General features: G+C 44.5%; 2 protein-coding genes across 4 annotated transcripts; both read right to left on the reverse strand.

Moving 5' to 3' along the window:
• Positions 1 to 229: 229 nt before the first annotated feature.
• METTL3 (methyltransferase 3, N6-adenosine-methyltransferase complex catalytic subunit) lies at positions 230 to 14,702 on the reverse strand. Its single transcript, XM_061157735.1, has 11 exons — positions 14,472 to 14,702; positions 5,161 to 5,378; positions 4,663 to 5,067; positions 3,631 to 3,806; positions 2,853 to 3,069; positions 2,437 to 2,624; positions 2,019 to 2,057; positions 1,745 to 1,853; positions 1,540 to 1,605; positions 1,262 to 1,374; positions 230 to 455 (listed from the first exon to the last, which is right to left on the reverse strand). The coding sequence occupies exons 1-11, from the start codon at positions 14,569 to 14,571 to the stop codon at positions 344 to 346; spliced, it is 1,743 nt and encodes a 580-aa protein (XP_061013718.1). The 5' UTR covers positions 14,572 to 14,702; the 3' UTR covers positions 230 to 343.
• Positions 14,703 to 21,657: 6,955 nt separating this feature from the next.
• Positions 21,658 to 26,969, reverse strand: SALL2 (spalt like transcription factor 2). 3 transcript variants are annotated; one of them, XM_061157738.1, is made up of 3 exons: positions 26,656 to 26,969; positions 23,612 to 26,271; positions 21,658 to 23,011 (listed from the first exon to the last, which is right to left on the reverse strand). In XM_061157738.1, exons 1-3 carry the CDS (start codon positions 26,720 to 26,722, stop codon positions 22,601 to 22,603), a joined length of 3,138 nt encoding a protein of 1,045 aa, XP_061013721.1. In that variant the 5' UTR covers positions 26,723 to 26,969; the 3' UTR covers positions 21,658 to 22,600. The 3 variants fall into 3 exon arrangements, with proteins under 3 accessions (XP_061013721.1, XP_061013722.1, XP_061013720.1); XM_061157739.1 differs by having other exon boundaries at positions 21,658 to 22,758; positions 23,459 to 26,271; XM_061157737.1 differs by having other exon boundaries at positions 23,459 to 26,271.
• Positions 26,970 to 27,865: the final 896 nt, after the last annotated feature.

Below are 27,865 nucleotides of genomic sequence, written 5' to 3' on the forward strand. Positions count from 1 at the left end.
TTGAGAAATGTCCCAGAGAACCCTTTCTTATCATGTTTATAACACTAACTGCTGATCAAATCAACATTTTAATGCTCCCCACACATTCATTTAGTTTGAAGCCTTATAGCAACCCAATAAGGCAGGTAATATTCCCAGTTTACATTTATAAGCAGTCATCCTAAGTTGAGTTACACAAGATCACACACTCTTAAGTGGCAGAGCCAGAACTTGACCTCGAAATCGCAACTACAATACAAACTTTTATTTAAATAAGGGGGGGGGGAAAGCTATTGTACAAATATTACTCTTCAGGTGCAGCCTGTAGAGCCATGGCTATGGATGCTTAGGTTCAGAAGTACTTCTATAGATTCTTCGGTTTAGAGATGATACCATCTGGATATCTTTGCTTGAATCGGGCAACCACATCTGGGTCTAGTAGGTGGATCCCATCCAGTTGGTTTCCAAGGGTGATCCTGAAGCAAGGGGAAAGATGAGGCAAGCCAAAAATCCTGGAATTTAAAGGCTTAATACTGTTAAAAGATGTGTTCTTTTCATTAAGTCTGCCTATCATCTCAACAGGCATCTGAATATCTGTGCCAATTCTTTTATAAAGATAGTATATGGTACTAAGGCTGGTAAGAAATTGGGCAGATTCTGATGTTAAAAGAAGCTGGATCTGTACTAATTAAGGGTTAATGAAAGTGAAAGTGAAGTCGCTCAGTTGTGTCCGACTCTTTGCGACCCCATGGACTGTAGCCCACCAGGTTCCTCTGTCCATGGGATTTCCCAGGCAAGAATACTGGAGTGGGTTGCCATTTCCTTCTCCAGGGGATTTTCCTGACCCAGGGATTGAACCCAGGTCTCCAACACTGTGGGCAGACACTTTACCGTCTGAGCCACCAGGGAATCCCAAGGCCTACATCACAAAGTTGCTGTTGCCAGTGACTATGGATGAGTGACATGCTAGCAGCGTGTCTTTTAAAGCTCTACTTACAGGATGAAAGGCTAAAATTGTTGACAGGTTAAATAGGTTCTCAGTAACCACCAGGGGGCATATTCAGTACATCCAGTAGAATAATGAAGAGCTTTAGGGGTGGAGACCTTAAGAGCAGTGTTTAAATCTTAAAAACCTGTTGGTTTTCCAGTGAATGTTAGGCACTTAAGAATCCTCTGAAGCCCATTTACAGACTAGTGGAATGTGAGGTGACGCTCTACTAACATATATTTGACCATAAGCAGTTGTGCCCTTGGGGGCTAGCATGTTCTCTGGTCTCCTTACCAGTTGGGTTGCACATTGTGTGGTCGTCCAAATAACTCAATCTTGCGAGTGCCAGGGGACAGTCTTTCAATCATGCCATAGATTTCATCTGGTTTATGACTAGTGGAACGAACCTAGGAAACAAGAGCTCTAGCTACTTTTAAGTTACCCAAGATCGCAATTCTAGCCTTTTCCACGTATGTTGATGATCCCAATGAGAAAACCCGGGATGAGAGTATACCTGACTAGAAGAGCTGACTTAACATGTGGCCCTCTGGGTGCCCGGGGAGAGCACATACCTCAGCTACGATCACATCACAGTCCAGGCCCTGGTTGAAGCCTTGGGGATTTCCTTTGACACCAACCTGCTCACCAGAGAACAGAATGATGAAAAATGTATGAAAGTTTTATGAAACCCCCAATATTTGAACTGTTTCTCAATAAGAAATCAAACAATTCCTAGTTTTTGCTCCATCTAATGTATTGGGCCCCACTGCTGCTCACCAAGCAGTGTTCCTTCCCATGGTTCAACCAGTGACCTGTACGGCCTGTTCGAATGATGCGCTGCAGTTGATTTGTCTTCACCCAGATAATTTCATCTACCCGTTCATAACTGTGGGATATAAGGAAAAAAATCAGAACTTTAATCAGGGTTTCACAGTTTAAGGATGATACCATCTACTCTACAGAGGCAAGGAATCACAGAATACTCTGGAAGAAGGAAACCCTATCAACTACATATTTCCCTCAGAAGAAAACAACAGTGATGGCTACTTACCCCCAGAGGTTCAGACATTCTCTGCCCAACTCCATGGCCCTGGAAAGAAATAAGGGTTAAACAGCTACTTCCATGCCAGTGTTTTTTCTCCCTTCAAGATATATGTGTTGTTTTCAATAGACATTCGGTGAACATTTACATGCAAGACACCATTGGGGCAAGAGGATGGCTCTAAGAATGAAAAGACAAAACACAGTATCTATTCTCAATGGTCTTACCTTTCACAAGAAACAAATGTAGAATTAAACAGAATTCATGGTATCATTTGTGTTATAAACAGGCATCAGATCTCAGTAGGTAAGAAAGGCTGACTGAGTCATAAGTTTAATAGAGCTAGGAAAACCCAAGATTTTATCCCCACCCAGTACTCACTCTGTACTATATCTGCCCATACCTACGTATCTTTGAACTGCATTACCTGCCTGTGACCCAGAGGAAGAGAAAGCCATCATCCTGCAGTACTGGTATGTTGAGCCTGCGCATCTCATCATCTGTCAGGGTCCCATAGGGCAGCTCCATGTGAATATCCCAGGGTGGGTCAGCCATCACAACTGCAAACTTGCCCAAGATACTGACGTCCAGGTAGCGGATATCACAACAGATCCACTGCATGAGGTGGTATTTGGTCATCTTCCCTTCCTTCACTCTCCGATTCATGGCCCCAGTCCCTCTTTTTCCATTGGATTTTCCTGTTCCCTCATATGCTATCTATCCCGCTCCATTCCCAATCAGCAAGGGAGATTGCTGATTATGCCTTGCTTTCCTACATGTATGGCTGCTCTACTGAGATAAAGGTCCTTAAGTTGAGGTTAAGTTTTCTGAGCAGACAGGTACCTGAGGTGGGAAGAGTCGATCTGCATTGGAGTCACCTCCAACACTCTGTGTAAGGGCAAGCTCCTGGCTTGGTGTATGGTCTTTGCTTCCAGGAGCCTCAGAATCCACGCAAGCATCAATTTCATAGTGAACATATTTGCAGGTATCCATATGGAAACATGTGTTAAGGAAAGAGCAGTCTCCTAATGACTCATCAGTGTGTTTATTGATGATCCGTCTGGGGAAATATTAAGGGACAGTTCGAATCAAGATGGTGTTCCAGGTAGATCCCCCAGTTCAAGTTCTAAATTGTTGCAAAATCTGCAGTCTTTCAGTGTCATCAGAGCTTCCTCTAAGTTTTCAAATAAGGAAAGCAGGTGATATTAAAATCTGTAATTTACACTAAAGAAATGTTTTTTTAATTGCTCTCTGAGCAAAAACTTAACTTCCTTATGACAGGAATAAAGCTCTGACCTAAGAGGCCAGGTTCTTGTTTCTTCTAAGACTATCCTTCTAGAGAACTTTAACTTTCACTGGAGATCAAAGACAGAGATATCCTGCTATTGCAAGAAAAGAGCAATTTTTTTTTTAATCTCACATCTTTTGGAGAATGCAGCCTGTATTCCCTCCCATGGAACACTACTTCTGAAAGTGTACCTTCAGAATCTTGAATTCTTAGACAAACCATATTAAAAGCACTTAATAACAGTATTAAAGACAAACCCAATGAGTGGAAGGACCGTGCTTAAAAAATGACTGCTTCTAGGAGACCCAGCCAACCCTCTTCCCCCCAAAAGACCTGAAGTGCAGCTTTCGACAGGGCCGGTCAGCATCACTGGCTTTCATACACTCCTCCTTGGTTCCATAGTCACAGAACTCTTGAACTTGAGCCCGACCTCGTGAGCGAAACTTTTCAACAATGGATTGTTCCTTGGCTGTTGTAGTATTTAATAGCTCTAGGATCTCCTGACTAACCTGGGTGATAGAAGAAACCTCTGTCTGGAAAGGGTTCGTAGATAAAATTAGCCCTTAAACCACCTCTGCAAATTCTACTTGACATCAATGTCCTATGAGGGGTCAATAAACTACATTAATATGAGAAAAGCCAGGAGAAGAGATTTTTCATGGATTTAGTCCTTTTTCACAAATCTGCACTTGGGATGAAATTAAAATATATGCAGACCAGTTCCTACAGCTAAGCATTAAGCTAAACTCCCTCACCAGGAAAGCATTTCTTTCCAACCAAAACCACTTATTGAAGCGAGACATAGTGCTGATAAGCACTTTACTGTTCGGTTCAGAGCCTAGGCAACAATTCTACATGGTGGGTGGGTGGTGGGGACAGGTGGGGGGTGGTACTCTAGTTAGTCTCACAAATGAGAAGACTAAGGATCAAGAGAAGTTAATTGTTCAAATTTATACAGCTAGAAATAGAAAATGGCTAACTCACGTGGGTCCGAATATTCTTCCAAACAGACCCACTGAAAAATATTCTCTAAATCAGAGTTCTCAGCATTTGGTGCACTGTTGATGTTTTTGGCCAGATAATTCTTTGTGGGTTATCGTACTAAGATTGCAGGATGCTTTGCAGAATCCCTTGCCTCTCTACCCACTAGGTGTCCGTAGCACTCCCGTGTTATGACAACCAAAAACGTCTTCAGACTTTGCAAAACATCCTCTGGGGGTTGGGAGGGAGGGTAATATCATCCTCAGTTGAGAACCACTGCTCTAAACCCTCAATTCTAAGAACTGCTCTTTGCCCTAGGGGTAAATTCTCAACCAATGCTAAAATTCAAAGTATAAGTGTGAAAGCACTTCCATCTACCCCTACCTTCTTGCTCTGTTGTTCCTTAGTAGATTGTTGGTTAAGAAGGCTCTCTATCTCCAGATCAACATCTGAGGCAGCATGTTTTCTTGATTTCTTGGTTGGCTCCTTGGCTACTTCTGATGCTGAAGAGGCCAGACCAGAGGCCAAAGAGCTAGTAAAGGCAGCTGCTGTGGTGGAGTCCTGCTCTGCACGCCGCTTCTGCCCTGCAATAGTCCCTGCTACCTCCCCAGGGCCCTTCTTTTCTGCCACAGCACCCATCATGGCGGAGAGCTTGGAATGATCAGCATAGGTCACAAGAGTGGGATGTGCATCATCTTGTAAGAGACTTCGCTTTACTTCGATCAACTCCTGAGCCGCAAACTTCTGTAGGAGGCTTTCTACCCCATCCTGAGTGGCAGGGGCATCTGGCTAAGGAAGGAAGGCAGGAGGGAAAGTGTTAAGACCCTGACCACGAACTGATGAAAAACAATGGCAGTTCCCAACCTTGTCTTATGTCATTACCGTGGAGATGGCAAGACGGATGGACACAGCATCAGTGGGCAATGTTAGTGACAGATCAGAGAGGTGGTGTAGCAACTTCTTCTCTAATTCAGGGTCTGTAGCTAGTTCAGGAACTGCTGAAGCTGTACTGGGCTTAGGACCACCAGAAGTGGGTGCAGCAGGAACTGGGCTGTCGCTACGGAAGGTTGGAGACAGTGCTGCCTCTGGATTCCGAAGATCTAGGAGTGAAGAGACGTGAAGATGAAAAACAGTGACCACTGTCAATCTACATATTCCTCAGGGATTAAGACTTCCAGCATTTACAACACAGTCCTTTCATTTCATGCAGAAAATTCTCTGACCAGATTTAGTACTAGATGCCCTTTATTAAATCACACCCAAGCATTCACTGCTTTGCCAAGATAAATTTTTGGGATCTGCTTGCCCTTTCTCTGTTGGGTAAGAGGTATTTCCTAATTTCATTCCTTGCTCTGCTTCAAAGGACATAAATTAGCAGCTTGGTAGATTTAAATGTCCATACCACCTCCCTTCAGTCACGCTAAATGACAACTGATATAATCAACCTGAATTTATAAGCCAGGAATATTTTCAACAACCTACGCTATGATGAGATCTTTCTGAAGAACTGAGTTTGAGTTTTAATGAATTAAGGCCACTGGACATCAGAGAGTATAAAAAATGACAGTGTTGGGGGTTATAACTCAAACACAAAAATGTTATAGAACTGCTGAAGCCCTGGTCACCAGTGATAGTTACTGACTATATTCTTATAACCTACTCTAGTACTTCACAAGCTGGGTAGCCATCATAACCTTAATAAGATTTAAGAAACTCAAATTAGGACAAAATATTACTTTAGGGAAAGCCTAATATCTGTGATTATTTAAAATACAAGTGAAATATTAAATATTCAGGATCTATACTAGAATTCTGTTAAAATACTATCTAAGTGGCCACTAGTTTACATTTAGAGATATTTTGGTTACTTAGAAATTTCCACTGTAATGGAACTGACTTCAAAAAATTTAGCTCCGAATTCCAAGGAAAATGGAGTCAAACTATACCAAACACCTTACCGGAACAGTTACATTTTAGGAAAATAAGTTATACCCTATGTGGAAAACAGACTCCACAATTTCATACTAGCTGAAAACGTTAAATAACTGACAGAATTTTTTTCACCTTGCTCACGATGATTCTTTTATGTTGTGCTGAATCTCAGACTAGAACAAGTTCCTTGTTTTGTTTTGGCAAGGAGGTGGTATACACATAGAAATCATGGAAGCACTTTGAAGGTCTGGATGGGAAGTCTGAGAGCAAGCGATCTAAGCTAAAGATAACGTGACAAATTTAAGTGACAATTACTATTCAGCTTATTTGGAAGACTACAGGCACAATTCTTACACTGAAAAGGACTGAGCTGGTAACTACTAAAGTCCCTTGCAACTGAGAGATTCTAATAAATCTGAGCTAAAAATACCCCAATTATAATTTACACTAGTTTCAAACTCTGAGCTTTTTAAAAAAATCAGTTGAATTTAAAATTTCTTCAGAAGAAACCAAAAATTTCTTTCATTAAGTAACCTAACCTAGCACAATTAGTGATGAACCTTACTATTATAGCAGAAAAAATACAAAGTTTTAAAATTAGGATTTCAGGCATTACATGCACAGTTTTGTACATTATGTACTGACCATTTTAACTCATGATATATGGTAAAGGGAGCAAATTATATAAGGTATTAAAGAGTTTGAGGGACTTCCATGATGCTCCAGCGGCTAAGACTCCGTGCTAAAAATGCAGGGGGCCTGGGTTCAATCCTTGGTCAGGGAACTATATCCCACATGCTGCAACTAAGAGTTTGCATGCCACAACTAAAGATCCCACATATTGCAACATGCCACATGGAAGACAGAAAATACTAAGTGCCATAACTAAGACCCAGCAGCACAGCCAAATAAATAATTTGATAATAGAAAGAGCTGTGCAGTTTTGAAACTTTTAATATTTTAGATAAACTATATAAATTACCCATATCCCCCCTTTAATTTATATTTAAATGTTATTTGCCAGGCACCTATTAATATTCTTTTACCATTAGTAAGAGTTTTATTTTGTTAATAAAGACCTAAGCACCCTATAGACAATCTCTATTATGTCTTTTTTTAACCACTTAATTATGATTAGCATGTAAAAAGTTGTATATATTTAACATATACAACTCAGTGAGTTTGGAGACAGTATACACTCATTAAATCATCACCACCATCAAGGCCAAAATCATATCTATCATTTCCCAAAAGTTTCTTTCTGCTGCCTTTATTATTATTTTTGTGTATCTGGTAAGACCACTTAACACAGGATCTACCCCCTTAGAAAATGTTAAGTATACAACACAGTACTGTTAACCATAAGCACTATACACTGTAGAAGAGATCTCCAGAACTTATTTATCTTGCATAACTGAGATTCTGTACCCTTTTACTATCACCTCTCCATTTTTCCCCTTCCCTAGGCCTTGGCAATCACCACTCTACTTCTGTGACTTTGACTATTTTAGATTCCACATGTCAAGTACAATCTGAGTGAGACCATACAGCATTTGCGTCTGACTTAGTTCACTTATAATGTCCTCCAGATCCACCCGTGCTGTCACAAATGGCAGGATTTCCTCCTTCTTTTGGCTGTAAAATATCCCATTGCATGTATATTTCACGTTTTCTTTATCCACTTATCCATCAATGGATGTTTAGGTTGTTTCCATATCTTGGCTGTATGTGAACATAAGTAATGCTACAATGAGGGTGGATGTGCAGGTATCTCTTTGAAATCCTTAGTTCAAATCCTTTGAATTCCTAAAAGTGAAACTGCTGGATCATATGGTAATTCTATTTTTTTACTTACTGTTTTCCATAGTGGCTATACCAATTTACATTCCCACTATCAGTGAATCAGGATTCCCTTTTCTTGCTAACACTTGTTCTCTTTTTTTTAATAACAAGTTTGAGGTGATATCTTATTATGGTTATGATTTGCATTCCCCTGATGATTAGTGATGTTGAACAAGTTTTCAAACACCTGTTGGTCATTTGCATGTCTTCTTTGGAGACCTATTACCTCTTAAATTGGCATATTTTTTTGTTTCTTGCCTATCTAACTTAAAAGAAAATAAGTGTTGTCATTGATTAAAGTAAATAGTAAGCATTTTCCATAATTTCTCACTCAGTGTTTCATTCTTGTTAATGTAATCTAACCCAAATTCTGTTCAGGAACATACTTATTCAATGTCACATTACTTTCCTTTTTGCCACAATGGTTCTTGAGATGCTTGGCTTAAATATGCAGTAATACATTATTTCCATGATAAACATTTTGTCGATTGAATTTATTTTAAATGAAGTCCAGAATCTAACAGTTCAAAGAATAAAGCAATCTACTTGACATTATTACATCTCCTATTATCATTTTTAAAATAACAATGTATAAATTTGGTTAGATGTTAATGCTGCTTAGATGTTAGGTTAGATGTTCATTTTCTACCAACTAAATAGTTTATCAAACTTTTCTTGCAAATGTTATCTGCTATTTCTAAAATATACTACATGTTTTTTCATGTAAACTTTCAACACCCTAACAGACATTATCTCAGTGAGGAAAAGTACTGACTTTGTTCCAGTGTTAATGTCATTAAGTTGAAAATGTATTTTTTATAATTAACCTACTGATACTATGAGACTGTAATATGAACATTTCTTCTTACAGTTTTTGCTTTCTCTGGTAACTAAATTTATATGTTCTTTGAGTTATGTTTAAAGACTTTTTCTTACAGCAAGAACTCTATGATAAAGAACCACTTTAACATATATTTTCAATCCCTAGAACTGGATACAAACTTTTTTTTCTTTTTGACAATTTGACCAATACTTGTTTTAATATAGTTCTGTGATTCTGGTTATGAATCTTTATGTTAGTAACACCTCCTGGGAGTATTCTTTTCATTACATTCAGGACATGGAGCTGAAAATACCTCTTTTAAGGTTACTGGGAGGAGGAGGTTCAGGTTTAATATTTTGAACAAAACTTAACAGCTGATTAACTGTTATTTATAGTTATTTATAGCCACTCTGAACTCCCTGAAGTCAAACACAAATTTGTGCACAGATACACAAATTTGGGGGAAAGACTCCAACACTTTATCCTTTTTAAAATGGGTTAAGAGCAGAAAATAATTAGAAATCCCTGAGTTCCAACTCCTTCAGTATTCGTTCAGTTATTTCTTCAGTACATTTATTGAGCACTTCCATTATGCTGGTAATTATGTAGACTCTCTGCTTCTAATCTAATGAAAAATGTAATATACTGGGCTCAGCAAAGGAATACTTAATACTTGAGCTTTAAGAGCTCAGTTGAAGATAAAATACTAGCTTGAAGACATAAAAATATAGCCAGACTATGAACTTGCTGACCTCTAAAATATGTCAATATCTATATTCACATCTTCACACATGTAAATCCATGGCTGATTCATGTCAATGTATGGCAAAAACCACTACAATATTGTAAAGTAATTAGCCTTCAACTAATAAAAATAAATGAAAAAAAATCTATATTCACATCTTCAATTCCATGGATGAAATACATTGAGTAGTTCAAATATTTACTATTGTGCCAAGCTGTGCTATACAGTGGAAGTAAGAAATAGATTTAAGGGACTAGATCTGATAGACAGAGAGCCTGATGAACTAGGGACGGAGGTTCGTGACACTGCACAGGAGACAGGGATCAAGACCATCCCCAAGAAGAAGAAATGCAAAAAGGCAAAATGGTTGTCTGAGGAGGCCTTACAAATAGCTGTGAAAAGAAGAGAAGTGAAAAGCAAAGGAAAAAAGGAAAGATATTCCCATTTGAATGCAGAGTTCCAAAGAATAGCCAGGAAAGATAAGAAAGCCTTCCTCAGCAATCAATGCAAAGAAATAGAGGAAAATAACAGAATGGGAAAGACTAGAGATCTCTTCAAGAAAATTAGAGATACCAAGGGAACATTTCATGCAAAGATGGGTTTGATAAAGGACAGAAATGGTATAGACCTAACAGAAACAGAAGATATTAAGAAGAGGTGGCAAGAATACACAGAAGAACTGTACAAAAAAGATCTTCACGACCCAGATAATCACGATGGTGTGATCACTCACCTAGAGCCAGACATCCTGGAATGTGAAGTCAAGTAGGCATTAGAAAGCATCACTACGAACAAAGCTAGTGGAGGTGATGGAGTTCCAGTTGAGCTATTTCAAATCCTGAAAGATGATGTTGTGAAAGTGCTGCACTCAATATGCCAGCAAATTTGGAATACTCAGCAGTGGCCACAGGACTGGAAAAGGTCAATTTTCATTCCAATCCCAAAGAAAGGCAATCCCACAGAATGATCAAACTACTGCACAATTGCACTCATCTCACACGCTTAGTAAAGTAATACTCAAAATTCTTCAAGCCAGGCTTCAGCAATACGTGAACCGTGAACTTCCAGATGTTCAAGCTGGTTTTAGAAAAGGCAGAGGAACCAGAGATCAAAATGCCAATATCCACTGGATCATTGAAAAAGCAAGAGAGTTCCAGAAAAACATCTATTTCTGCTTTATTGACTACGCCAAAGCCTTCTTCGACTGTGTGGATCACAATAAACTGTGGAAAATTCTTCAAGAGATGGGAATACCAGACCACCTGACCTGCCTCTTCAGAAACCTGTATGCAGGTCAGGAAGCAACAGTTAGAACTGGACATGGAACAACAGACTGGTTCCAAATAGGAAAAGGAGTACATCAAGGCTGTATATTGTCACCCTGCTTATTTAACTTATATGCAGAGTACATCATGAGAAACGCTGGGCTGGAAGAAGCACAAGCTGGAATCAAGATGGCTGGGAGAAATATCAATAACCTCAGATATGCAGATGACACCACCCTTATGGCAGAGAGTGAAGAGGAACTAAAAAGCCTCTTGATGAAAGTGAAAGAGGAGAGTGGAAAAGTTGGCTTAAAGCTCAACATTCAGAAAACTAAGATCATGGCAGCTGGTCCCATCACCTCATGGGAAATAGATGGGAAGACAGTGGAAACAGTGTCAGACTTCATTTTTTTGGGCTCCAAAATCACTGCAGATGGTGACTGCAGCCATGAAGTTAAAAGACGCTTACTCCTTGGAAGGAAAGTTATGACCAACCAAATAGCATATTAAAAAGCAGAGACATTACTTTGCCAAAAAGCAGAGACATTACTTTGCCAACAAAGGTCCGTCCGGTCAAGGCTATGGTTTTTCCAGTGGTCATGTATGGATGTGAGAGTTGAACTGTGAAGAAAGCTGAGCGCCGAAAAATTGATGCTTTTGAACTGTGGTGTTGGAGAAGACTCTTGAGAGTCCCTTGGACTGCAAGGAGATCCAACCAGTCCATCCTAAAGGAGATCAGTCCTGGGTGTTCACTGGAAGGACTGATGCTGAAGCTGAAACTCCAGTACTTTGGCCACCTGATGCGAAGAGTTGACTCAATGGAAAAGACCCTGATGTCTGGAGGGATTGGGGGCAGGAGGAGAAGAGGGCAACAGAGGATGAGATGGCTGGATGGCATCACTGACTCGATGGGCATGAGTTTGAGTAAACTCTGGGAGTTGGTGATGGACAGGGAGGCCTGGCGTGCTGCGATTCATGGGGTCACAAGGGGTCGGACACAACTGAGCAACTGAACTGACTCACTGAAGCTGCACCAAGTTTATTTTGTTTCAATTAATGAAATAAACATTTATTGAAAGTAATAATCCTCATTTCAAAAATCTACTTTATTCTATGGAAAACAGTGTGGCAGTTCCTAAGAAAATTGAAAATAGAATTACCATATGCTCCAGCAATTCCACTTCTGTTATATGTCCAAAAAAGTTGAAAACAGAATCTTGAGGAGATAACCTGTACACCCATGTTCACAGCAGCATTATTCACAACAGCCAAAATGTGGAAGCAACCCTCAAGTATCCACCAATGGATAAATGGATAAAGAAAATGTGGTATATACATACAATGGAATATTACGCGGCTTTAAAAAGAAAGGAAATTATGACACGTGCTACAACATGGATGAACCTTGAGGATGTGCTAAAGGACATCAGCCAAAAACTTCATGATTCGATTTTCACAAGGTATCTAGAGGAGTCAAACTCACAGTAACAGTAGAATGGTGGTTGCCAGGGACTGGGATGAAGGGAGAATAGTGAGTTTCAGTTTTGCAAGACAAAAGAATTTTGGAGATTGGTTGCATAATGATGTGAATATACATCACACTATCAACTATACATTTTTAAATGGTTAGATGGTATTTTATGGTATGTGTACTTTTGCCACAGTTTTTTTTTTAAGTTATACCTTAAAAATGCCAAGCTAACAAAGGTCTCCCAGTGATTCTTTGTTCATAATATTTTGCATTTATTAATAACATGGATACATTTTAGTTTATTTTAAATATCCTTGTCTTTTAATATTGAGCTCAGCAGTAAATACTTAAGTATCAGATTTCAGTAACCCTATAAGAATATAGATGTGGTAAGAACATTTTTATTTCCTGTGAGAAAAGAACTGAACGACCTGAATTTTCATGTAGCCTTTGGTTATATCTTACATGACAAACTGGTTAAGAGAGTGTTTCATGGTATTTTCCTAAGAATCCTAACGCTCATGGAAACATGTTCTTTGGAAAAACCAAAATAACTGAATGGAAGAACAGTGAGGCTGGCTGACTTAATTTGTGTGTTTCATCTCTACCTATCCCCTAAAGACCAAATAGGCCCATCAAAGCTCTGGGCTAGAAGGTAATATATGTTTAATCACAAACTCAAAAATAATTTTACAGGAGTCTTAATTATATCATGAAGTGGCTATACTAAAATCTTAACCAAAAATCAAGAATGTTTACGTTCAAGGGAAAATAGATCTTGCTTTCAAAATTATTAAACATGCTTAGCAAGGACCCTGATGAAGTATCCAGACTCTAGTGGTTGGATTTGCATACAGCACAAAGTTTGGTCAATACCAAAGTGTGGTTAACACCATGGAAAAGTGAAGCGGAATTTCTATTAATTAATCCTTGATAATATGACGTGCACTTCTTCCTTTACTTACTCTGCCCTCTTACCGTCTCTTTAATTATCTAAGTCCTATATAGCCACTGAGACCAAATTCCAAATGTCAGCTCTTCCATGATGCCTTCACTGACTAGACTGACTCTTGTTAGTTCTACCTTCACTGTGCTCATTGTGGAATTAACTCATTTGGCATTTTACATATATCATCGTGTATTTCTGACTTTTCCTTTATTCCCAACTAAATTTTAAACTCCTTGAGGGCAGGGACACTGTGTAATTTTTGTCTAACTAGACTCATGTAGATACTCGATGGATGTCCACTTATGGTGTAAAAGAGTCCTGCCACGGCATCTTTTAGTTTCAAGGACCAGAATACAAGTGCATGGACCTAATATACTTCAACACAAGATGTAGAAATGGACTCGAGTATACTGATAAACAGTTCAAGCTGCCACAAGAGTGGTACATATTCATTATCCTTGCAGATCTTTAATTGATTTGCCTTAGATAATTCAGGGCTTGTGTAGGGGATGTGGTATGGGTAGACAATCTTTTGAGGTTCCTTCAAGTTTTAAGACTGTGGCAAGGGTCAATAGGAGGGGAGAAAAAGTTTTAAAACAAATGTTTTCAGATTCCTGCTCGGTGTGTCAACGGCTAAGCCAATGCCACTTCCTCTACTCATTTAGCAACATCGAGTGCCAACTCTGTGAGGGCCACGAACTGGGCACTGTGGATATAAAGTTTCAGTACTTGTTCTCACGGTGCCCAAAGTCGCAAAGACCAATACAAAGCAATTGCTATAACCAAGGGAAGAACAAAGGGCCATGGGAGTTAACCATAAAAAGGGACTTGCTGCTTCAAGGGATAGGGGCTGAAAGGCCTAGCAAACCGGATGCTCTCGTAGAGTTAAGGAGTCAACGAGATGGGGGGACGCGGAGATGGGACGGGAGCTTCGGACCTGGGAAAGAGAACTGGAGGAACCAGAGCCCAGAGTGAGAAGAAGCCGCTACTACCTGCAGGAAGATGAAGCATCTGTGCTGCTGAGGGGGAAGAGAACCGGAACCAATGTATATGAAGGATTAAAGAAACACACGTTTGAGGAAAGGCACCAACTCGGGAGCTTTTTTCTCCAGGGTTCCCTCAGCCCTCCCTAGCTAAGCATCGGCCCCAACAACCCCGCGCCTCACCCAAGTGCCCCGAGTCCTGCTTCCGCCTCCGCTGCAGCCTCTCCCGCAGTGAGTCCAGCTGCTTTTTGTGGGCCTGGATAGAGCTCCACGTGTCCGACATTTCAGTCTCGTGGCCCGGCCACGTCTCCAACTAGGCACGGCGGACTAGCGCTTCCCAGCTCTGGCTCGAAGAAATTGCCTATCTCTCACGCGGACACCCCAAGGCTAGCCGGAAAGAGATCCCGGCAGATACTACGGAGGGAAAGTCACTTCCGGTTTCGCTCTCCCTTTGAAGCTGAAATGAGAGCCACCATAAGTGTTGGCAGAATAGCGGATATGTTTTTTACAGGAGCTCTTTCGCGCTTCCGGGTGCGCTGAGGCTCTGGTTGCCGTGTTGGTGTCTGGCAAAGCTGCCATGTTGCTTATAGCCGCGCATGCGGCCATGTTGAATATTAGGCAATAAGTCCGAGTGCGTTAAGGCTGCGCTCTAGGGCAGCGTGTGTAATCCCGATTTTTGAAATGAAGGATCACTATTCCTTTGGACAGTTTGATACTAACATACCTTTGCCACTAAAGGTGTAAGTTCATGTTTCCGTGCACTTGTTTACAAAAATATACCACTATGCATGCTTCTTTGAGGGGAGAGGACTGATGGAACAGATGCTAAAAAGAGATTACAAATACATATTCTCACTCTTCTTATACCAAATCTACAAGTATCATATGTAATATGTTAAAGTAGAATCTAAAGGGAACTTTCAGGTGGTCCAGTGGTTAGGAGTTCGCACTTTCACTGCCCAGTACCCTGTTCTATCTCTGGTGGGGGAGTTTAAGATCCCACAAGTTGGGGAAGGTAGGGGCTGGGGTGGGGGGAGGCTAAATTAATAAATAAAAGTAAGATCGACTCCTCAGAGGGGGTACTAGGGGGCTCCTGAGGTTATGGTTGTGCTGCGTTTCTTACTGTGGGCATGAACACGTTGTTTAAGAAAATCACTGGAGCCAGTTTGGTATGTGAACTTCTCTGTATAGTAAACTTAAAAACTTTATTTTTTTTAATGGGATCCTCTGAATGGAAGTATTTGGGAACCATTGACTTATCAACTCTATGCTGCTGCTGCAGCTGCTGATAAGTCACGTCAGTCGTGTCCGACTCTGTGTGACCCCACAGACGTCAGCCCACCAGGCTCCTCCATCCCTGGGATTCTCTAGGCAAGAATACTGGAGTGGGTTGCCATTTCCCTCTCCAATGCGTGAAAGTGAAAAGTGAAAGTGAAGTCGTGTCCGACTCCTTGCGACACCATGGACTGTAGCCCACCAGGCTCCTCCGTCCATGGGAGTTCCCAGGCAAGAGTACTGGAGTGGGCTGCCATTAACTCTATACGGAATGCCAAACACTGCCGGAAAGAACAGCTTCAGAAGGCATGGCCCCTGTTTTCAGAGTCTCTGGTCTGGTAAAGGAGCCAAAACCCACCCGCTTTACTGATATTGAACCATCTTGGCAAGGTAAGGCAGCAGGAACATAGGCTTAAAAAGCAAACGTGACTGCAAAGAAGGGAGGACACTACAAGCCCAGATGATCCAAGATGGCATTGGAAAGAAGGTGACATCAAGGTTCAGGCTTGAAATGACAGCTAGGACTTAAGTAGGTGAAGTATAAGAAAGAATTCCAGGCTAAGAACATGATAAAAGCAAAGGTCTAGACTCGATGTAGGAAAGCATGGTGTATGCCAGGTGTATGTTGATTCAGATTAGTTTTGCTAGAACATAGAAATTTATATTTGGGAATTTGGGAGAATATTTGTTTCCATATTTGAAGCTAAATTGAAAAAGGTACATGTTACCTTGCAATTTATTCTGAATACAACAGGGGACATTTTAAGATTTGCGTATAGGGAATATTTTAGGGGAGCTGATATTTTGATTGAATTGAGATGGGAAAAAAAGTTTAGAGATGGGGAAATGATTAGTAGCCTATTGTAACAGTTTCACCATAGAATCTTTAAGTCAGAAGCCATCTATGGATAGTAATGGAAAGGAAGGGATGAAAATGAAGAGGGACTATTAAGAAGAAAGATGTACGTATATTGGAATGTGGCAGTTTCATTCATTTATTCAGCAAATATTTACTGAGTGACCACTATGTGCTAGGTACTGTGCAGATTTAGCAGTGATCAAAATATTCATTTCCATCTCATTTTCTGAATTTAATTTACCTTGTGTTCCTCTGTATATAAGCATTGAAATGCAGGACATGGAAATGAATATGGGCTCATATGAGCATCTCTGGACATTTAATTTTTAGGATTATACTTAATTAGAAGCAAAAATGGAATTTCCATGACAGCCACAGTTAAGAATTGGCCTTCCAATGCAGGGGACACAGGTTTGATCCCTGGTCAGTGAACTAAGATCCCACATACTGTGGGCAACCAAACCCACGTGTGGCAACTAGAGAGCCTGCATGCTGCAACCAAGACTCAGTGCAGCCTTGAAGAAAAAGAAGCAAAAATGCTATCTTACTCAGCAGAAATACTCTTGGTGAAGTTGGCTGATCACAAGAGACTACCTCCAAGGGACTGCTCTACCTAAGGGGTTTTGCTTTCTTTAATAAACTGGTTCTAACAACGACCCTCAAGAATGTTGACAAAGGATGCTTTTGCACTTTTATTTAGGATATATTCTGTGTGACCCTTGGAGAAGGCAATGGCAACCCACTCCAGTACTCTTGCCTGGAAAATCCTATGGATGGAGGAGCCTGGTAGGCTGCAGTCCATGGGGTCGCTAGGAGTCGGACACGACTGAGCGACTTCACTTTCACTTTTCACTTTCATGCATTGGAGAAGGAAATGGCAACCCACTCCAGTGTTCTTGCCTGGAGAATCCCAGGGACAGCGGAGCCTGGTGGGCTGCTGTCTATGGGGTCGCACAGAGTTGGACACGACTGAAGTGATTTAGCAGCTATGTGACCCTATGTTTAGACACATGTATTAGTGCTAAAGTAAGATAATCCCATTAGTGCTATATTAGAGAACTGTTAGAGTTAATTGTGCACAAATCTGAATCCGTCACTTACTGTAAGATCACTATTTCTTTCAAGGTCCTTAACACATAGAAATGAAATATATAGTAACTATAAAGCAGTAAAATAAAATAGTCCTGGAGGAGAAAGACATATTGGATATAGCTTTGCAGAAGTTAAAGAGGGTTGATTCATCTCAAAGACAGATTTCCACATGTCATCCCTTAAACTTATAAGCATTTTTTGTCTAAGAAAGGAAGAATTTGTCTAGTGGAAGAGATTCAGGCTCTGGTAGAATTCAGGATACCCATGACCTGAATTGCCTCCTCTCACCTACAGAGAAAGCCAAAGTGGCAGTCCAGGTACTCCTAAAAGTCGGCCAAATTAAGGGGAGCTCCCAGAAGTCTTTGCTTTAACATTCACTTTTTAAACTATTACAATAATAAACCAGGCAAATTTTAGGAGCACAAGAGGACCACTTAGCATGATCTGCTTATAGAGGGATTTTCTTCTAGAGGCCTCAGGACCAGTTTTCAGCTCAAAAGAAAGCCACTGCTTTCTTATCTGGGCCCCCTCTTAGCCAGTCTGCATACAACTGTGAGCAGTGCAGAGAGGACTGACTCTCACCCAGACCTCTTCTAGTCCAACAACTGAAAGCCTAGTTGTGAGCAGATGATTGCTGCGTGTGCTACATCTCCTAACTTTCTGGTAATCTCCTAATCTGCTCTGGTAGAGTGTTCAGAGTTAGCCATAACAGTAATGGCTCCCATCCCACATACCCTTTTGCACTGTGACTCTGTCACTCTTCCCAATGAGGTAAAGCTTGTTTCCTCTCCTCTTGAATCTGAACAGGCCTTCTGACTAGCTTTGGCCAAGAGAAAGTGGCAGAGATGATATTCTTTGAGTTTCAGATTCTAGGCCTTAAGAAGCCTTGCAGCTTCTGTTTTTGTCATCTTAGAGACCCAGGCCTTTATGGAAGTCCATTTATCCTAATAGTTAGACCACTTGAAGAGAGAGTGAGGGAGAGGGAAAGGGAGAAGAGAGGGAGAGAGAGAGAGAAATTCTAGAGGCTGAAAGATGTCAAAAAGAGATCCTGGAGAATGAACCACTCTAAGGAGAGAGGTTCCAGCATTCCAGTCATTCAGCTGAGGGGCCAGAAGTGAGTGAGGCCATCTTGGATCCTCCAGCCCAGATTGAAGCTACTGTGTGAGGTCAGCCCCGACCACCTGGAACACAGACAAGCCTTCCTAGCTGAAGCCTGTTCAGCCCCATGGACTCACAAGCTAATACATAATTATTTGTAAGACCCTAAGTTTTGGTTTGTTACATAGCAATGGGTTACTGAAACATCCACAGTATTGACCAAATACTACACTTCTTAACTAGATCTTTGGTCAAATGTTTTCTTTCTTCAGTTTTGTCCTTACTCAGACTTTTAAATTATATAATCAAAAGCATAATGTCCGTTGGGGTTAGTAAATCTGTTGTTAAACATTAAGAAAGGAAATGTAAAGGGAAGTCAAAGTTGGGTCAGAGAAAGTCATGTGAGTGAAGTCTCTTCTGGGAATCAGGAGATAGATGTTTACTAAGTTCCAGGGACAGTAAACCAGAATCCTAGTAGAAATTGTGAGAGATGAAAATGTGCCAATAGAATTGAGACCTTTTGGAGGGGTGACACAGGTTGAAATCTGGGAGAAGCTGATGCTGAGACAAAGTCAGGAGTGCAAAAGTTTTATTGAGAAGTAACACTTGTTAAAAAAAAAAAAAAAAGAAGTGGGGAGGAGGGATGAAGAAAGTGGGATTGGGTTGGGAGAGCTGTCCAAAGCTATCAGTGCTGCAGCTGTGATAGTTGCTGCCAGGCCACTGGGGAGTTCCATGGTAAGAACTGTTCATTAGTCCCATGTTCCCTGGCAATGGCTAAGCTCTATACCACCCACCACCTTGCTTAGTCTTTGACCAGGGGCTGGACAAGAGGACAACTGGAGGCTGTCTAGGTTTCTTTTTTTTATCACTCCGTGAAGCTTGTGGGATTTTAGTTCCTTCAACCAGATATCAAACCTGACCCTTGGCAGTGAGAGCACAGAGTCCTAACCAGTGGACTGCCGTGGAATTCTCTAACCAGGTTTCTCGGAGCTAGGTAGCCAGTTCTTTCTTGAAGGAACATTTTGGAAGTAGCGCATACGTGTTTCTGCCAAAGGGGACTTGATGTACCTTATATAGATTTTTACATGGTAACTCCATTTGTCCATAGGTCGTCATATGGATTTGGTTAATTATTTCAGCATGGTTATTATGAAAGATGAATTTAAGAGAGCTGTATGTCCCCTCCCCTTTCTCTATCTTTGTATCATGAGTTAGTCATTTCCCTTTCTGGAATTCCACAGGCCACTGTGTCTTAGCACAGTATTTACTACCACCATAAAAGTATGTTTATGTTTTTCCTCTTCTTTGACTGGGTTCCCTTCAAGGCAGAAGTATGTCTTCTTTACCTTTGTACCTACCCAGCACTTGGTCTCTGAAATGTGAGGCCTCTGAAATCCTCAAAATTGAACTGAATGAATGAGCTAAGAAACTGTCTCCTGCTTCTTATAATAGTCATCTGTTTATCCATCTAGTTTGAACTGAATCCATGATGCATATTTCAGGTAAAGTGTTTTGCAAGCTGCATTTATTTACATATTCACTGCAGCAGGTTAGAGTTAATTCACTTTCCAAAGAAATGATCAAATGAGAATTGAGAGTAAGAAAGGGTAGGGTTGAGGATGGGGATTGGAATGGGCTTTGAGGAGGCTCTAAGAGAATAAGAAGATAGAAAAGAAATAAAAGCTGTCAGAAGTCATGAAAGAAGAAAAAGCAGGGGAGGAAAAGAATGAAAAGCAGATAGAAGGGAAAAAAAAGTAGAGCTATGGAGGAGGAGGATGGGGAGTCAGGCTCAGGGCTGACCTGCCCAAGGAAGTATCCATTAGTAGGAGCCTCACTGACAGCTGTTATCATAATGGGAACTGGCATCTAAAGAGAGGGCAAGTCTAGTTTAATTAGTTAAATGGCATTATCTATGTCCAATGGGGGTGGGGAGGTAAAGGGAATAGAAGGATTGGTGACCCACCTCCTTCCATAGGCTGAAAGGAAAAACAGATTTATAAAGCTTTGGTAGGGAATTAAAGAGACAGGAGCTGTTTCTTCCCTAGCCTATTTCACAAGATTGTCATGTCCTATTCACTAGTACCTTTAAAAGGGAATGGGTACCACTCCAGGAGGCAATTGTAATCAAACCTCTGTTCAGGAACAGGTTTACTCACCTCTTCCCTTCAGTCTTCCAGCCAGCCTCACTTTAGAAATCCAGTGATGGAACCGGAAGCAAGTACCACCCCTGAAGGTAGTAGCAGTGAAACTGAGTTTCTGCTGACCTGGGTTCTTAACCCACTTCTGCAACTGATTGGCTACATGTCTTCAGGCAAATCATTTTACCAGTCCTATCCCTTTAGCACATAGTTTCCGTGATACAATCTTACAAAAGCAAAAATTTTAAAAAAAAAATTTTTTTCCAGAGAATGTTTTCTTTAGGAAAGCAAGGTCTAAGAGTCAAATCTGAACCTTACCATGTTGTGGAGACAAAACAAAAAAGGAAAAAAAAAAAATATATACACACACACACACACACACACACACCCATCCCCAATGTACTTCCTCTGCTAAAAATTCTCCTTTATATTACCTTGTTGGTAGAAATTATTAGGGTTGAATTATTTTTTTAAATTGTTTATAACATTAGACCAAGGATCATAAAGATGAACTCACCTTCGTTCTGCAGATTAACTGATATCAGCTAGCCTGGCTTAGGTTTCAGGAAAGACTGATAGACGGCATTCAAACTCCAAACAAAACAAAAAACAAAATAAAATGCAAAAGCCTGGTGGTGGAAGCATCTAGGCAAAGAGAAAACCTGGACAATGGCTGTAAACAGTGAGCAAATCCTCTACTTTTTGAGAACACAAGCACCATTTCAACAAGGAAATTACATTCAGTGGAGGTTGTTTTAGGACAAGGCTGAGCAAATTAAATACTTCACCACCATATGTTCAGCTTTGGCAGGAGAGGTAGGTGGTAAGGGAATCTCAATGTTAGGGAATGCCCATATCACACCCCAGCTGGCTATTTAGTCATGAAATAAGTAGAAACACACAAATATTTGGTTAAAACACCTTTAATGAAAAGGGAAAGACACTAGTATCTCCCTTGTCTGCTTTTCACATTTTACTATGTTAGGAAACTCTGGAGCCTACACCTTTGGAGGAGGAGCCATCACTCAAAAGTCAGTCAATAGCAGAACCTTCACCCCCTCCTCCTCAGAACTCCTGTTCCAGATGATCCTATGTTAAGAGTAAATACTACATCTCATTACAAGACAGAGAGGCAGGGAGGACAGCACCTGGGGCTACTCTCCCAAAGTCTGGGACTCTGAACCAGACAGTGGCAAAGACACAAACCCAGGTCCATGGACAGGCAAAATGGGGAGGAAGTGGACCTTGAGAGAGGAAGGCAAGGAAAATACAAGGGGCTAGGGAATAAAGGAGGGAGTTATCTAAAACTAGAAGCACACTAGTGCTAGCAAACCCCCCTGATCCATGGTGCACTGTGGCACACGAAAGTCACCATGAGTCCAAAAGAACATTCATGAGACCCATCGACCCATCCAATTAAGAATTTGAGGTCTCCTCCTTTACATCTTGCCCCTTTATTAATCATATAGGTTTGCAGCAAGCCTTATGCTTTACAACACTCAACTCTCCATTAGTCCTTCAACTACCCTCATCAACAATGCTTGCAAAAGATATGAACTTCATATTTCCTTCTCCCAAATAGCCATCCCATGGGAGACCTCTCAGCAAGAAATCCACTTGTTTCCTAACTGTGAGAGGCAAAGATGAAGGATATGAGAAGCTCAAAATATCTTGGCATATTAACCAGCCAACACCTTTGCCTTAATGTGACTAAGACACAAGTGCCTTACTAGCAGGAAGAGTGTCCTGTGCCTTTCATTTCTCCCTACCCCTTGGGGCTGGGCCACGAGAGACAGATATTGTTGCATTTTCATTGTTCGCACGCGGAAGGAGAAGGAAGGTACAATCTGCTACTTCTCTTCTATGATGGGCTTCCCAGGCACTGTCTTGGATGCAAGAGGCCAAAAGAGGAAAAGGGGAGCTCTCTTCTTGGCTTCTCTGGATCCCACTGCTGGAGGCAACTTCCCAGCCTCAGTTCCTGGGCCAAACAGCACTGGTGGTGCAGGGCCTGAAGGGGTGGTGGAGATGGAGATGGAACTGGAAGTCTGGGGCTTGGCAGGCAGGTCACTTGACAGGAAGGTTGTGTCCTGGTTCCAAAGAGACAGTGGGCCCACCCTCACCAGCTGGGAAGGAATGCCCTGGGACAAGAAGTCATGAAGGTTGACCTGGTAACCAGAGAGGAGTGGCCCTAGGCCCTCCAGGGACAGATGCTGCCCCCTTCGGGGTGGACTGTAATTCCATATGTGGGTGCTCAGGTGCACCTGCCAAAGGGAAGGGAGAGGAGAGGGAAGAAGGGTCATTCTCAGGGAAGCTGGAAAGGGTTCTTCTTGGGAATGTAAAAGCTGTAGTGAATCTATTTTCCTCAGGTACAATGAATGAAGAGGGAAGAAAAGTTTCTCAGGGGGCAACTGCCGTGAGCACAGCGATTTCGAAACTTGGGGATTAGAGAAAAGTCATTAGGGACATCTAAGAACTCAGAGAAACAGACAAATAAAGGCTCATAGATCTGGGAGGTCCTTCTACAGAGCTCTCACTTACTGCTCCTTGGGTCAAGGGGCAGCAGGTACAGAAAAACTGGCTCATGGGATGGTGGGGTCATCTTTTCGGGGAAAGGGAGAGAGCCCTGGGGAAGTGATAGAGGGTGAGCAGCCTGGGACCAAGGAAAGAGCAGCAATATTCTGAGGGCCGTGGGGGGCAAAGGGCTGTACCTGGTGGTGGGCCAGCAGCATGTGCTTCTTGAGGGTAGCCCGCTCGAGAAAGCCCTGCCTGCAGAAAACACAAGTGAAGAGCAGCCCCTCCTTGGGGTGGGTTTTCTGATGCTCCTCCAGAGCTGCCTGGGTGGGAAAGGTCTGGCCACACACCTCACAGGCCTTTCGGCCACTGCTCTCCCCGGGCTCCTTTCTCATCACTTCCTGCAGGCTCAGCTCCTCCACCGAGGGGGTGCCGCCGCCTTCCCCTTCAAGGGCCAGCGCTGACCCTGGGCTGGAGCTCCTCTCCGGTTTCGCCCCCTCTTCCGAGCCTCCGGCAGCATCACTGCCTCCCTGCTCCATTGGCTGTGTCTGGTCCAGGCTGTCAGGTGGCGGTGGTGGCAGCAGACAAGGCTGTTGAATGGTCTTCTCGTTAGTGTCCATCTCCTTCCCGGCTGTGGCCACTGCCGCCACAGTCCCCACTTCCTCCTCCGTGCCAGAGGCCTCTTCTGAATCACCTCGCACGGATATCGCCTTCTCACCTCCACTTTCAGAGCCTCTTCCGGCCAGGGAATCTTCATCGGTCACATCTTCTTCCTCTTCTTCGTCCTCTTCCTCTTCTTCAGACAACTCCTCCTCTGGGGATGGCTGCTGGGATGGCTGCTGGGGGAAGCCCCCCGCTCCGGAGACTGTCGACTGCTCAGAGCCGTTCTCCTGGGCAGCTCCCCCCGCTTCAGAGAGTGCAGCGCCACCATTGGGGATCTGGCCCCCCAGGTGCATCCGAACATGCTGCTGCAGAGTAACAGCGTTGGTGAACTTCTTCTGGCAAATGGGGCAGGAGTTCTGGGCCCGGGCAGCTGGACTAGCCTTATGGCCCACGAAATGTGCACGCAGATTGCCCCGGGTAGAGAAAGCTCTGCCACACACTTTGCATTTGAAGGGCCGCTCACCTCCATGCTGGCCATAATGCAGGCGCAGTGCCCGAGGACAGCTCAGCACCCGGAGACAGATGACGCACTGGTTGGGTCCAGATGAGGCTGATGATGAAGCTGCAGGGGCAGAGGTGGTGGGGGCGCCTGAGGCAGTAGGGGCCACTGCCACAGCTCCTTGACGGTCAATCTTTTCTACCAGCTGCTGAAGCTTGGAGGTCTCGGAGGGCGAAGCCCCCAAAGGCTCCAGCACATAAGGAAAGGGAAAGCTACCAGTGGACTTCAAGTGGTTGGTAAGCAGGGCCCAGCTGGGTAGCGATGTCACCAGCTTACTTAGCTGCATGCGGGTTGCTGCGCCACTTTCTGCCACCCCGGCAATGGCTGAGCCCTCACTCCCCGGTGGGGTGTTTTCATCCGCTTTATTCTTTGGCTCTACCGCTTTCATGAGCACGAACTTATTGAAAGCGGGAAGCGCAGGGGCCGTAGTGGTGCCTGCGCCGGTGGAGAGCAGCGTGAGGCTCTCTGTGGCACTGAGGGCGGCGGTGGAGGCCACCAGAGGCTTGCGTTCCACACCTCCGCCCGGCACAGCTGCCTCCTCCTCGGCCTTCTCTGGCGGCACCGACATACCATAGGGCAGGCCGCTGCTGGTGATAACGTAGTCTAGGTGCTCTGGCACCGGGTGAGGGTTCATCTGCACATGTGGGTACTTCTCCCGATGCCGGTGGAAATGCACTTTGAGGTTGCCTCGCGTGGTAAAGCGGTTGCCACACACATTACACTTATAGGGTCTCTCGCCTGTGTGGGAACGCAGGTGGATCTGCAGGGCACTGTCACTACCAAATACTTTGGCGCAGAAGCGGCATTTGTGCCTCCCACCGGGCTTCTCCAAGGGGCCCATCACTTCTCCATAACTCAACTCTCCACCTCCATTCTTTGGCTTCAGGAGCCCCGGGGAGGCAGCAGCCTCGAGGCCCCGGGCTGCCCCAAGACACTGCGCTGCCAGGAGTCCCGTGGTGCCTGGGAATGCCAGGTGAGGCGAGGCGATCAGCTGATCCGTGCTGCCCGACAGGGCCGGGGAGGCGGCAGGGGTGGGTTTGTGGCTTCGCCCAACCGCACCAGCAGAAAAAGGGTGCTGTGATCCCAGGGGGTGGTAAAGGTGGAAGAAAGCCTGCTTGGGTGCTTCTGCCCCTGAGGACGAGGTGGAGGAAGGTGCCAGTGTCTTGCCAGTTTGGACAGGCTTGATGGGGCTGAAGAGGGGAAGCAGGGGCTTGGTGGAGGAGGCAGTCCCTGTCCCAGGTAGCTCTGAGGGACTGGAAGGGGTGCCCACTGTCTGACCTAAGGAGCCAAGCAGCAGCACCTGCCGGCAGATTTGCTCCGTCATCTGCATCTGATGAATCTGGCGCTGCTGCAGCACCCGGAGTTCTTCCAAGATCAGAGGGATGTTCAAGTGGCCACTGCCTACCCCTGGGGGGGGAGGAGGAGGAGGCGGAGGAGGAGGGGGTGCAGGGGTGGACTCCGGCGGTAATGGAGTTGCTCCCAGCTTGGGGCTGGCCAAGATCAGGCCCCCACCTCCCCCAGCTGCTGTACCTGTGGCAGCAATGAGGAAGTGCCCGGAAGACTCCTCTCCCCTCCGCTCTGGGCCCCAGGTGGGATCTGTGGGTACAGAGGACGCGCAGTCCGAGGGGTTGCTTTGCTCGGCCTCCATGACCTGCGGACTGCTGTGGCCCTCAGGCCGGGGTTCGCAAGAGGTCGAAGAGTTGTTGGGGTTCTCCTGGCCTCCAATGATCACCATTACAGGGGGATCAGTAGAACATGCATTCTGGTGGGCGAGGAATTCAGTTGGGTCAGTGAACTGTGCGCAGCACTTGGCACAGACTTGGGGGTGGTCGTCCTCGCTCACATCACCTGGGGGAGAACACAAGGAGAGACCGTGGGTGGTGCGGTTGGGATGGGTATACACAGGCTGTAATTAACAACGAGCCCGGTAACCGCTAGTGGGGGTGGGGAGATGAGCTCACCATCAGGCCGTGCAGAAGGCTAGAGCTCAGGGCTGACCCGCCTGGACACGACACGCCAGCACTGGGGGCCAGGAAGGAGAGGAGCGGGCATGCACAAGCTACTGTCCCCCTTCCATTCCCCCGCACCCCGGGTCACCGGCGGGCGGAAGGACTAGCTCGGAGGACCGGGTCCTGGGCAGAGAATCGTGCGTTTTATCTCGTCCACCGAAAGTCCTTCCCCCCTCGCCCCGCGCGCCCCCTCCACCCCTACCCCTGCCGGGCCCTACCGCACCTCCAAGCTCCGCCGGCTCCCCGCAGGGCCCCCCGAGACGAGAGCTCCTCCCGGCTTCGTGCGCCATGGTTGAGCGGGAGGTGCAGGGCCGGGTGGAGTGGGAGACAATGGGTATCCGGATTGGGGGAGGCGGCAGTGGCCGCCCGGGCTGCAGCAGCCTCTGCACCCAGCGGCCCAGACTGCAGAGATGGAGATCGACGGCGGGGGCAGGGCGCAGCGGAGGAGGGGGAGGGGAGCGAGGAGACGCGGAGGAGGGGAGGAGCTGGAGCCCGAAAGCTGGGAGAGGGGAGATAGGGGAGGAGCTGCTGGGGAGGGGAGTCTGTGGGGAGGAGCTGCTGGGGAGGGAGGCGGGAGCTGGGGAGGAGAGAGGGGGGCGGGGGATGGGTGTATGGGGGCGGGAGCCCAGGGCCCAGGAGGGTTTCCGGTAGGCTCGGTGACAGGTGCTGTGGGGCCTGGTGGGGGTCCACCTATCCTGGCCCTCTGCTAGCTCCCCCCATCTCCAGATGTCTTTGCCCAGACCGGTCCGCCCACCTCCCCAGCAAGCTCAAGGGGGCACAGTAGGAAACACAGCCTTGCTCAATAGAGCAGAGCGATAGGCTTCTCTTATTTTCCTTCGGATAAAGGATCTGCTGAGCCTGGAAAACGTGGACTCCAGAGAGGGTGGTCTGAGGGCCAGAGCGAGGGGGGGGGGGGGTCCCAGAAAATCCACCCCTTATCTACACATATTCACACCGCCCCTTCAAATGCCCCAAGTTTCGTCCTGTTTTCTTCACCTCCATTCCCACCCTACCCCCCACACCCCCTCCACAAAAGAAGCGTCTCAGGGTGGGAGGCTGCGAGGTAGAATTTCCAAGGAAGTCGATTCAGGACTCTTCTCTGCGGAACACTAAGCCCCTTTACTCCCCGCCCCTCCTCCCCCCGAATAATAGCTGAATGCAAGTTACTCCACGGATCACCCGGCCCACACCTCATTTATAGAGTTCATGCTTATTTAAGGAGCCATCTCCTATTTAGTTTCCTCTTCTCTACCCTTCTTCTTCCGTTGTCCTTCTCTGGCAACGCAGACACTATTAGGGACGTGCGGTTTTGGGAAGATGCTAGCCTGCAGAGGCCCACCTAGCTTTAACCTGGGGGGGAAGGGAACTCCTCCCGAAACAATGGGGAAAATGCAGTAGGAAGGAGCTACCAGGCAGCCTCTCGGGGCCTAAAG

The sequence above is a fragment of the Dama dama genome, chromosome 12, assembly GCF_033118175.1.
Source record: "Dama dama isolate Ldn47 chromosome 12, ASM3311817v1, whole genome shotgun sequence".
NCBI lineage: Eukaryota > Metazoa > Chordata > Mammalia > Artiodactyla > Cervidae > Dama > Dama dama.

Bases quoted from the DNA above. Each gene is read 5' to 3' on its own strand.
- SALL2 (XM_061157737.1), bottom strand. From the start codon at position 26,722: ATGGCGCACGAAGCCGGGAGGAGCTCTCGTCTCGGGGGGCCCTGCGGG. The intron at 26,272-26,655 runs GTGCGGTAGGGC...GTTCTCCCCCAG, and splicing joins GGAGCCGGCGGAGCTTGGAG to GTGATGTGAGCGAGGACGAC. The intron at 23,012-23,458 runs GTACAGCCCTTT...TCCCTTTGGCAG, and splicing joins TGCTGCTGGCCCACCACCAG to GTGCACCTGAGCACCCACAT.
- METTL3 (XM_061157735.1), bottom strand. From the start codon at position 14,571: ATGTCGGACACGTGGAGCTCTATCCAGGCCCACAAAAAGCAGCTGGAC. The intron at 5,379-14,471 runs GTGAGGCGCGGG...CTTCACTCCTAG, and splicing joins GCAGGACTCGGGGCACTTGG to ATCTTCGGAATCCAGAGGCA. The intron at 1,375-1,539 runs GTATGTGCTCTC...CTTGTTTCCTAG, and splicing joins GTGATGTGATCGTAGCTGAG to GTTCGTTCCACTAGTCATAA.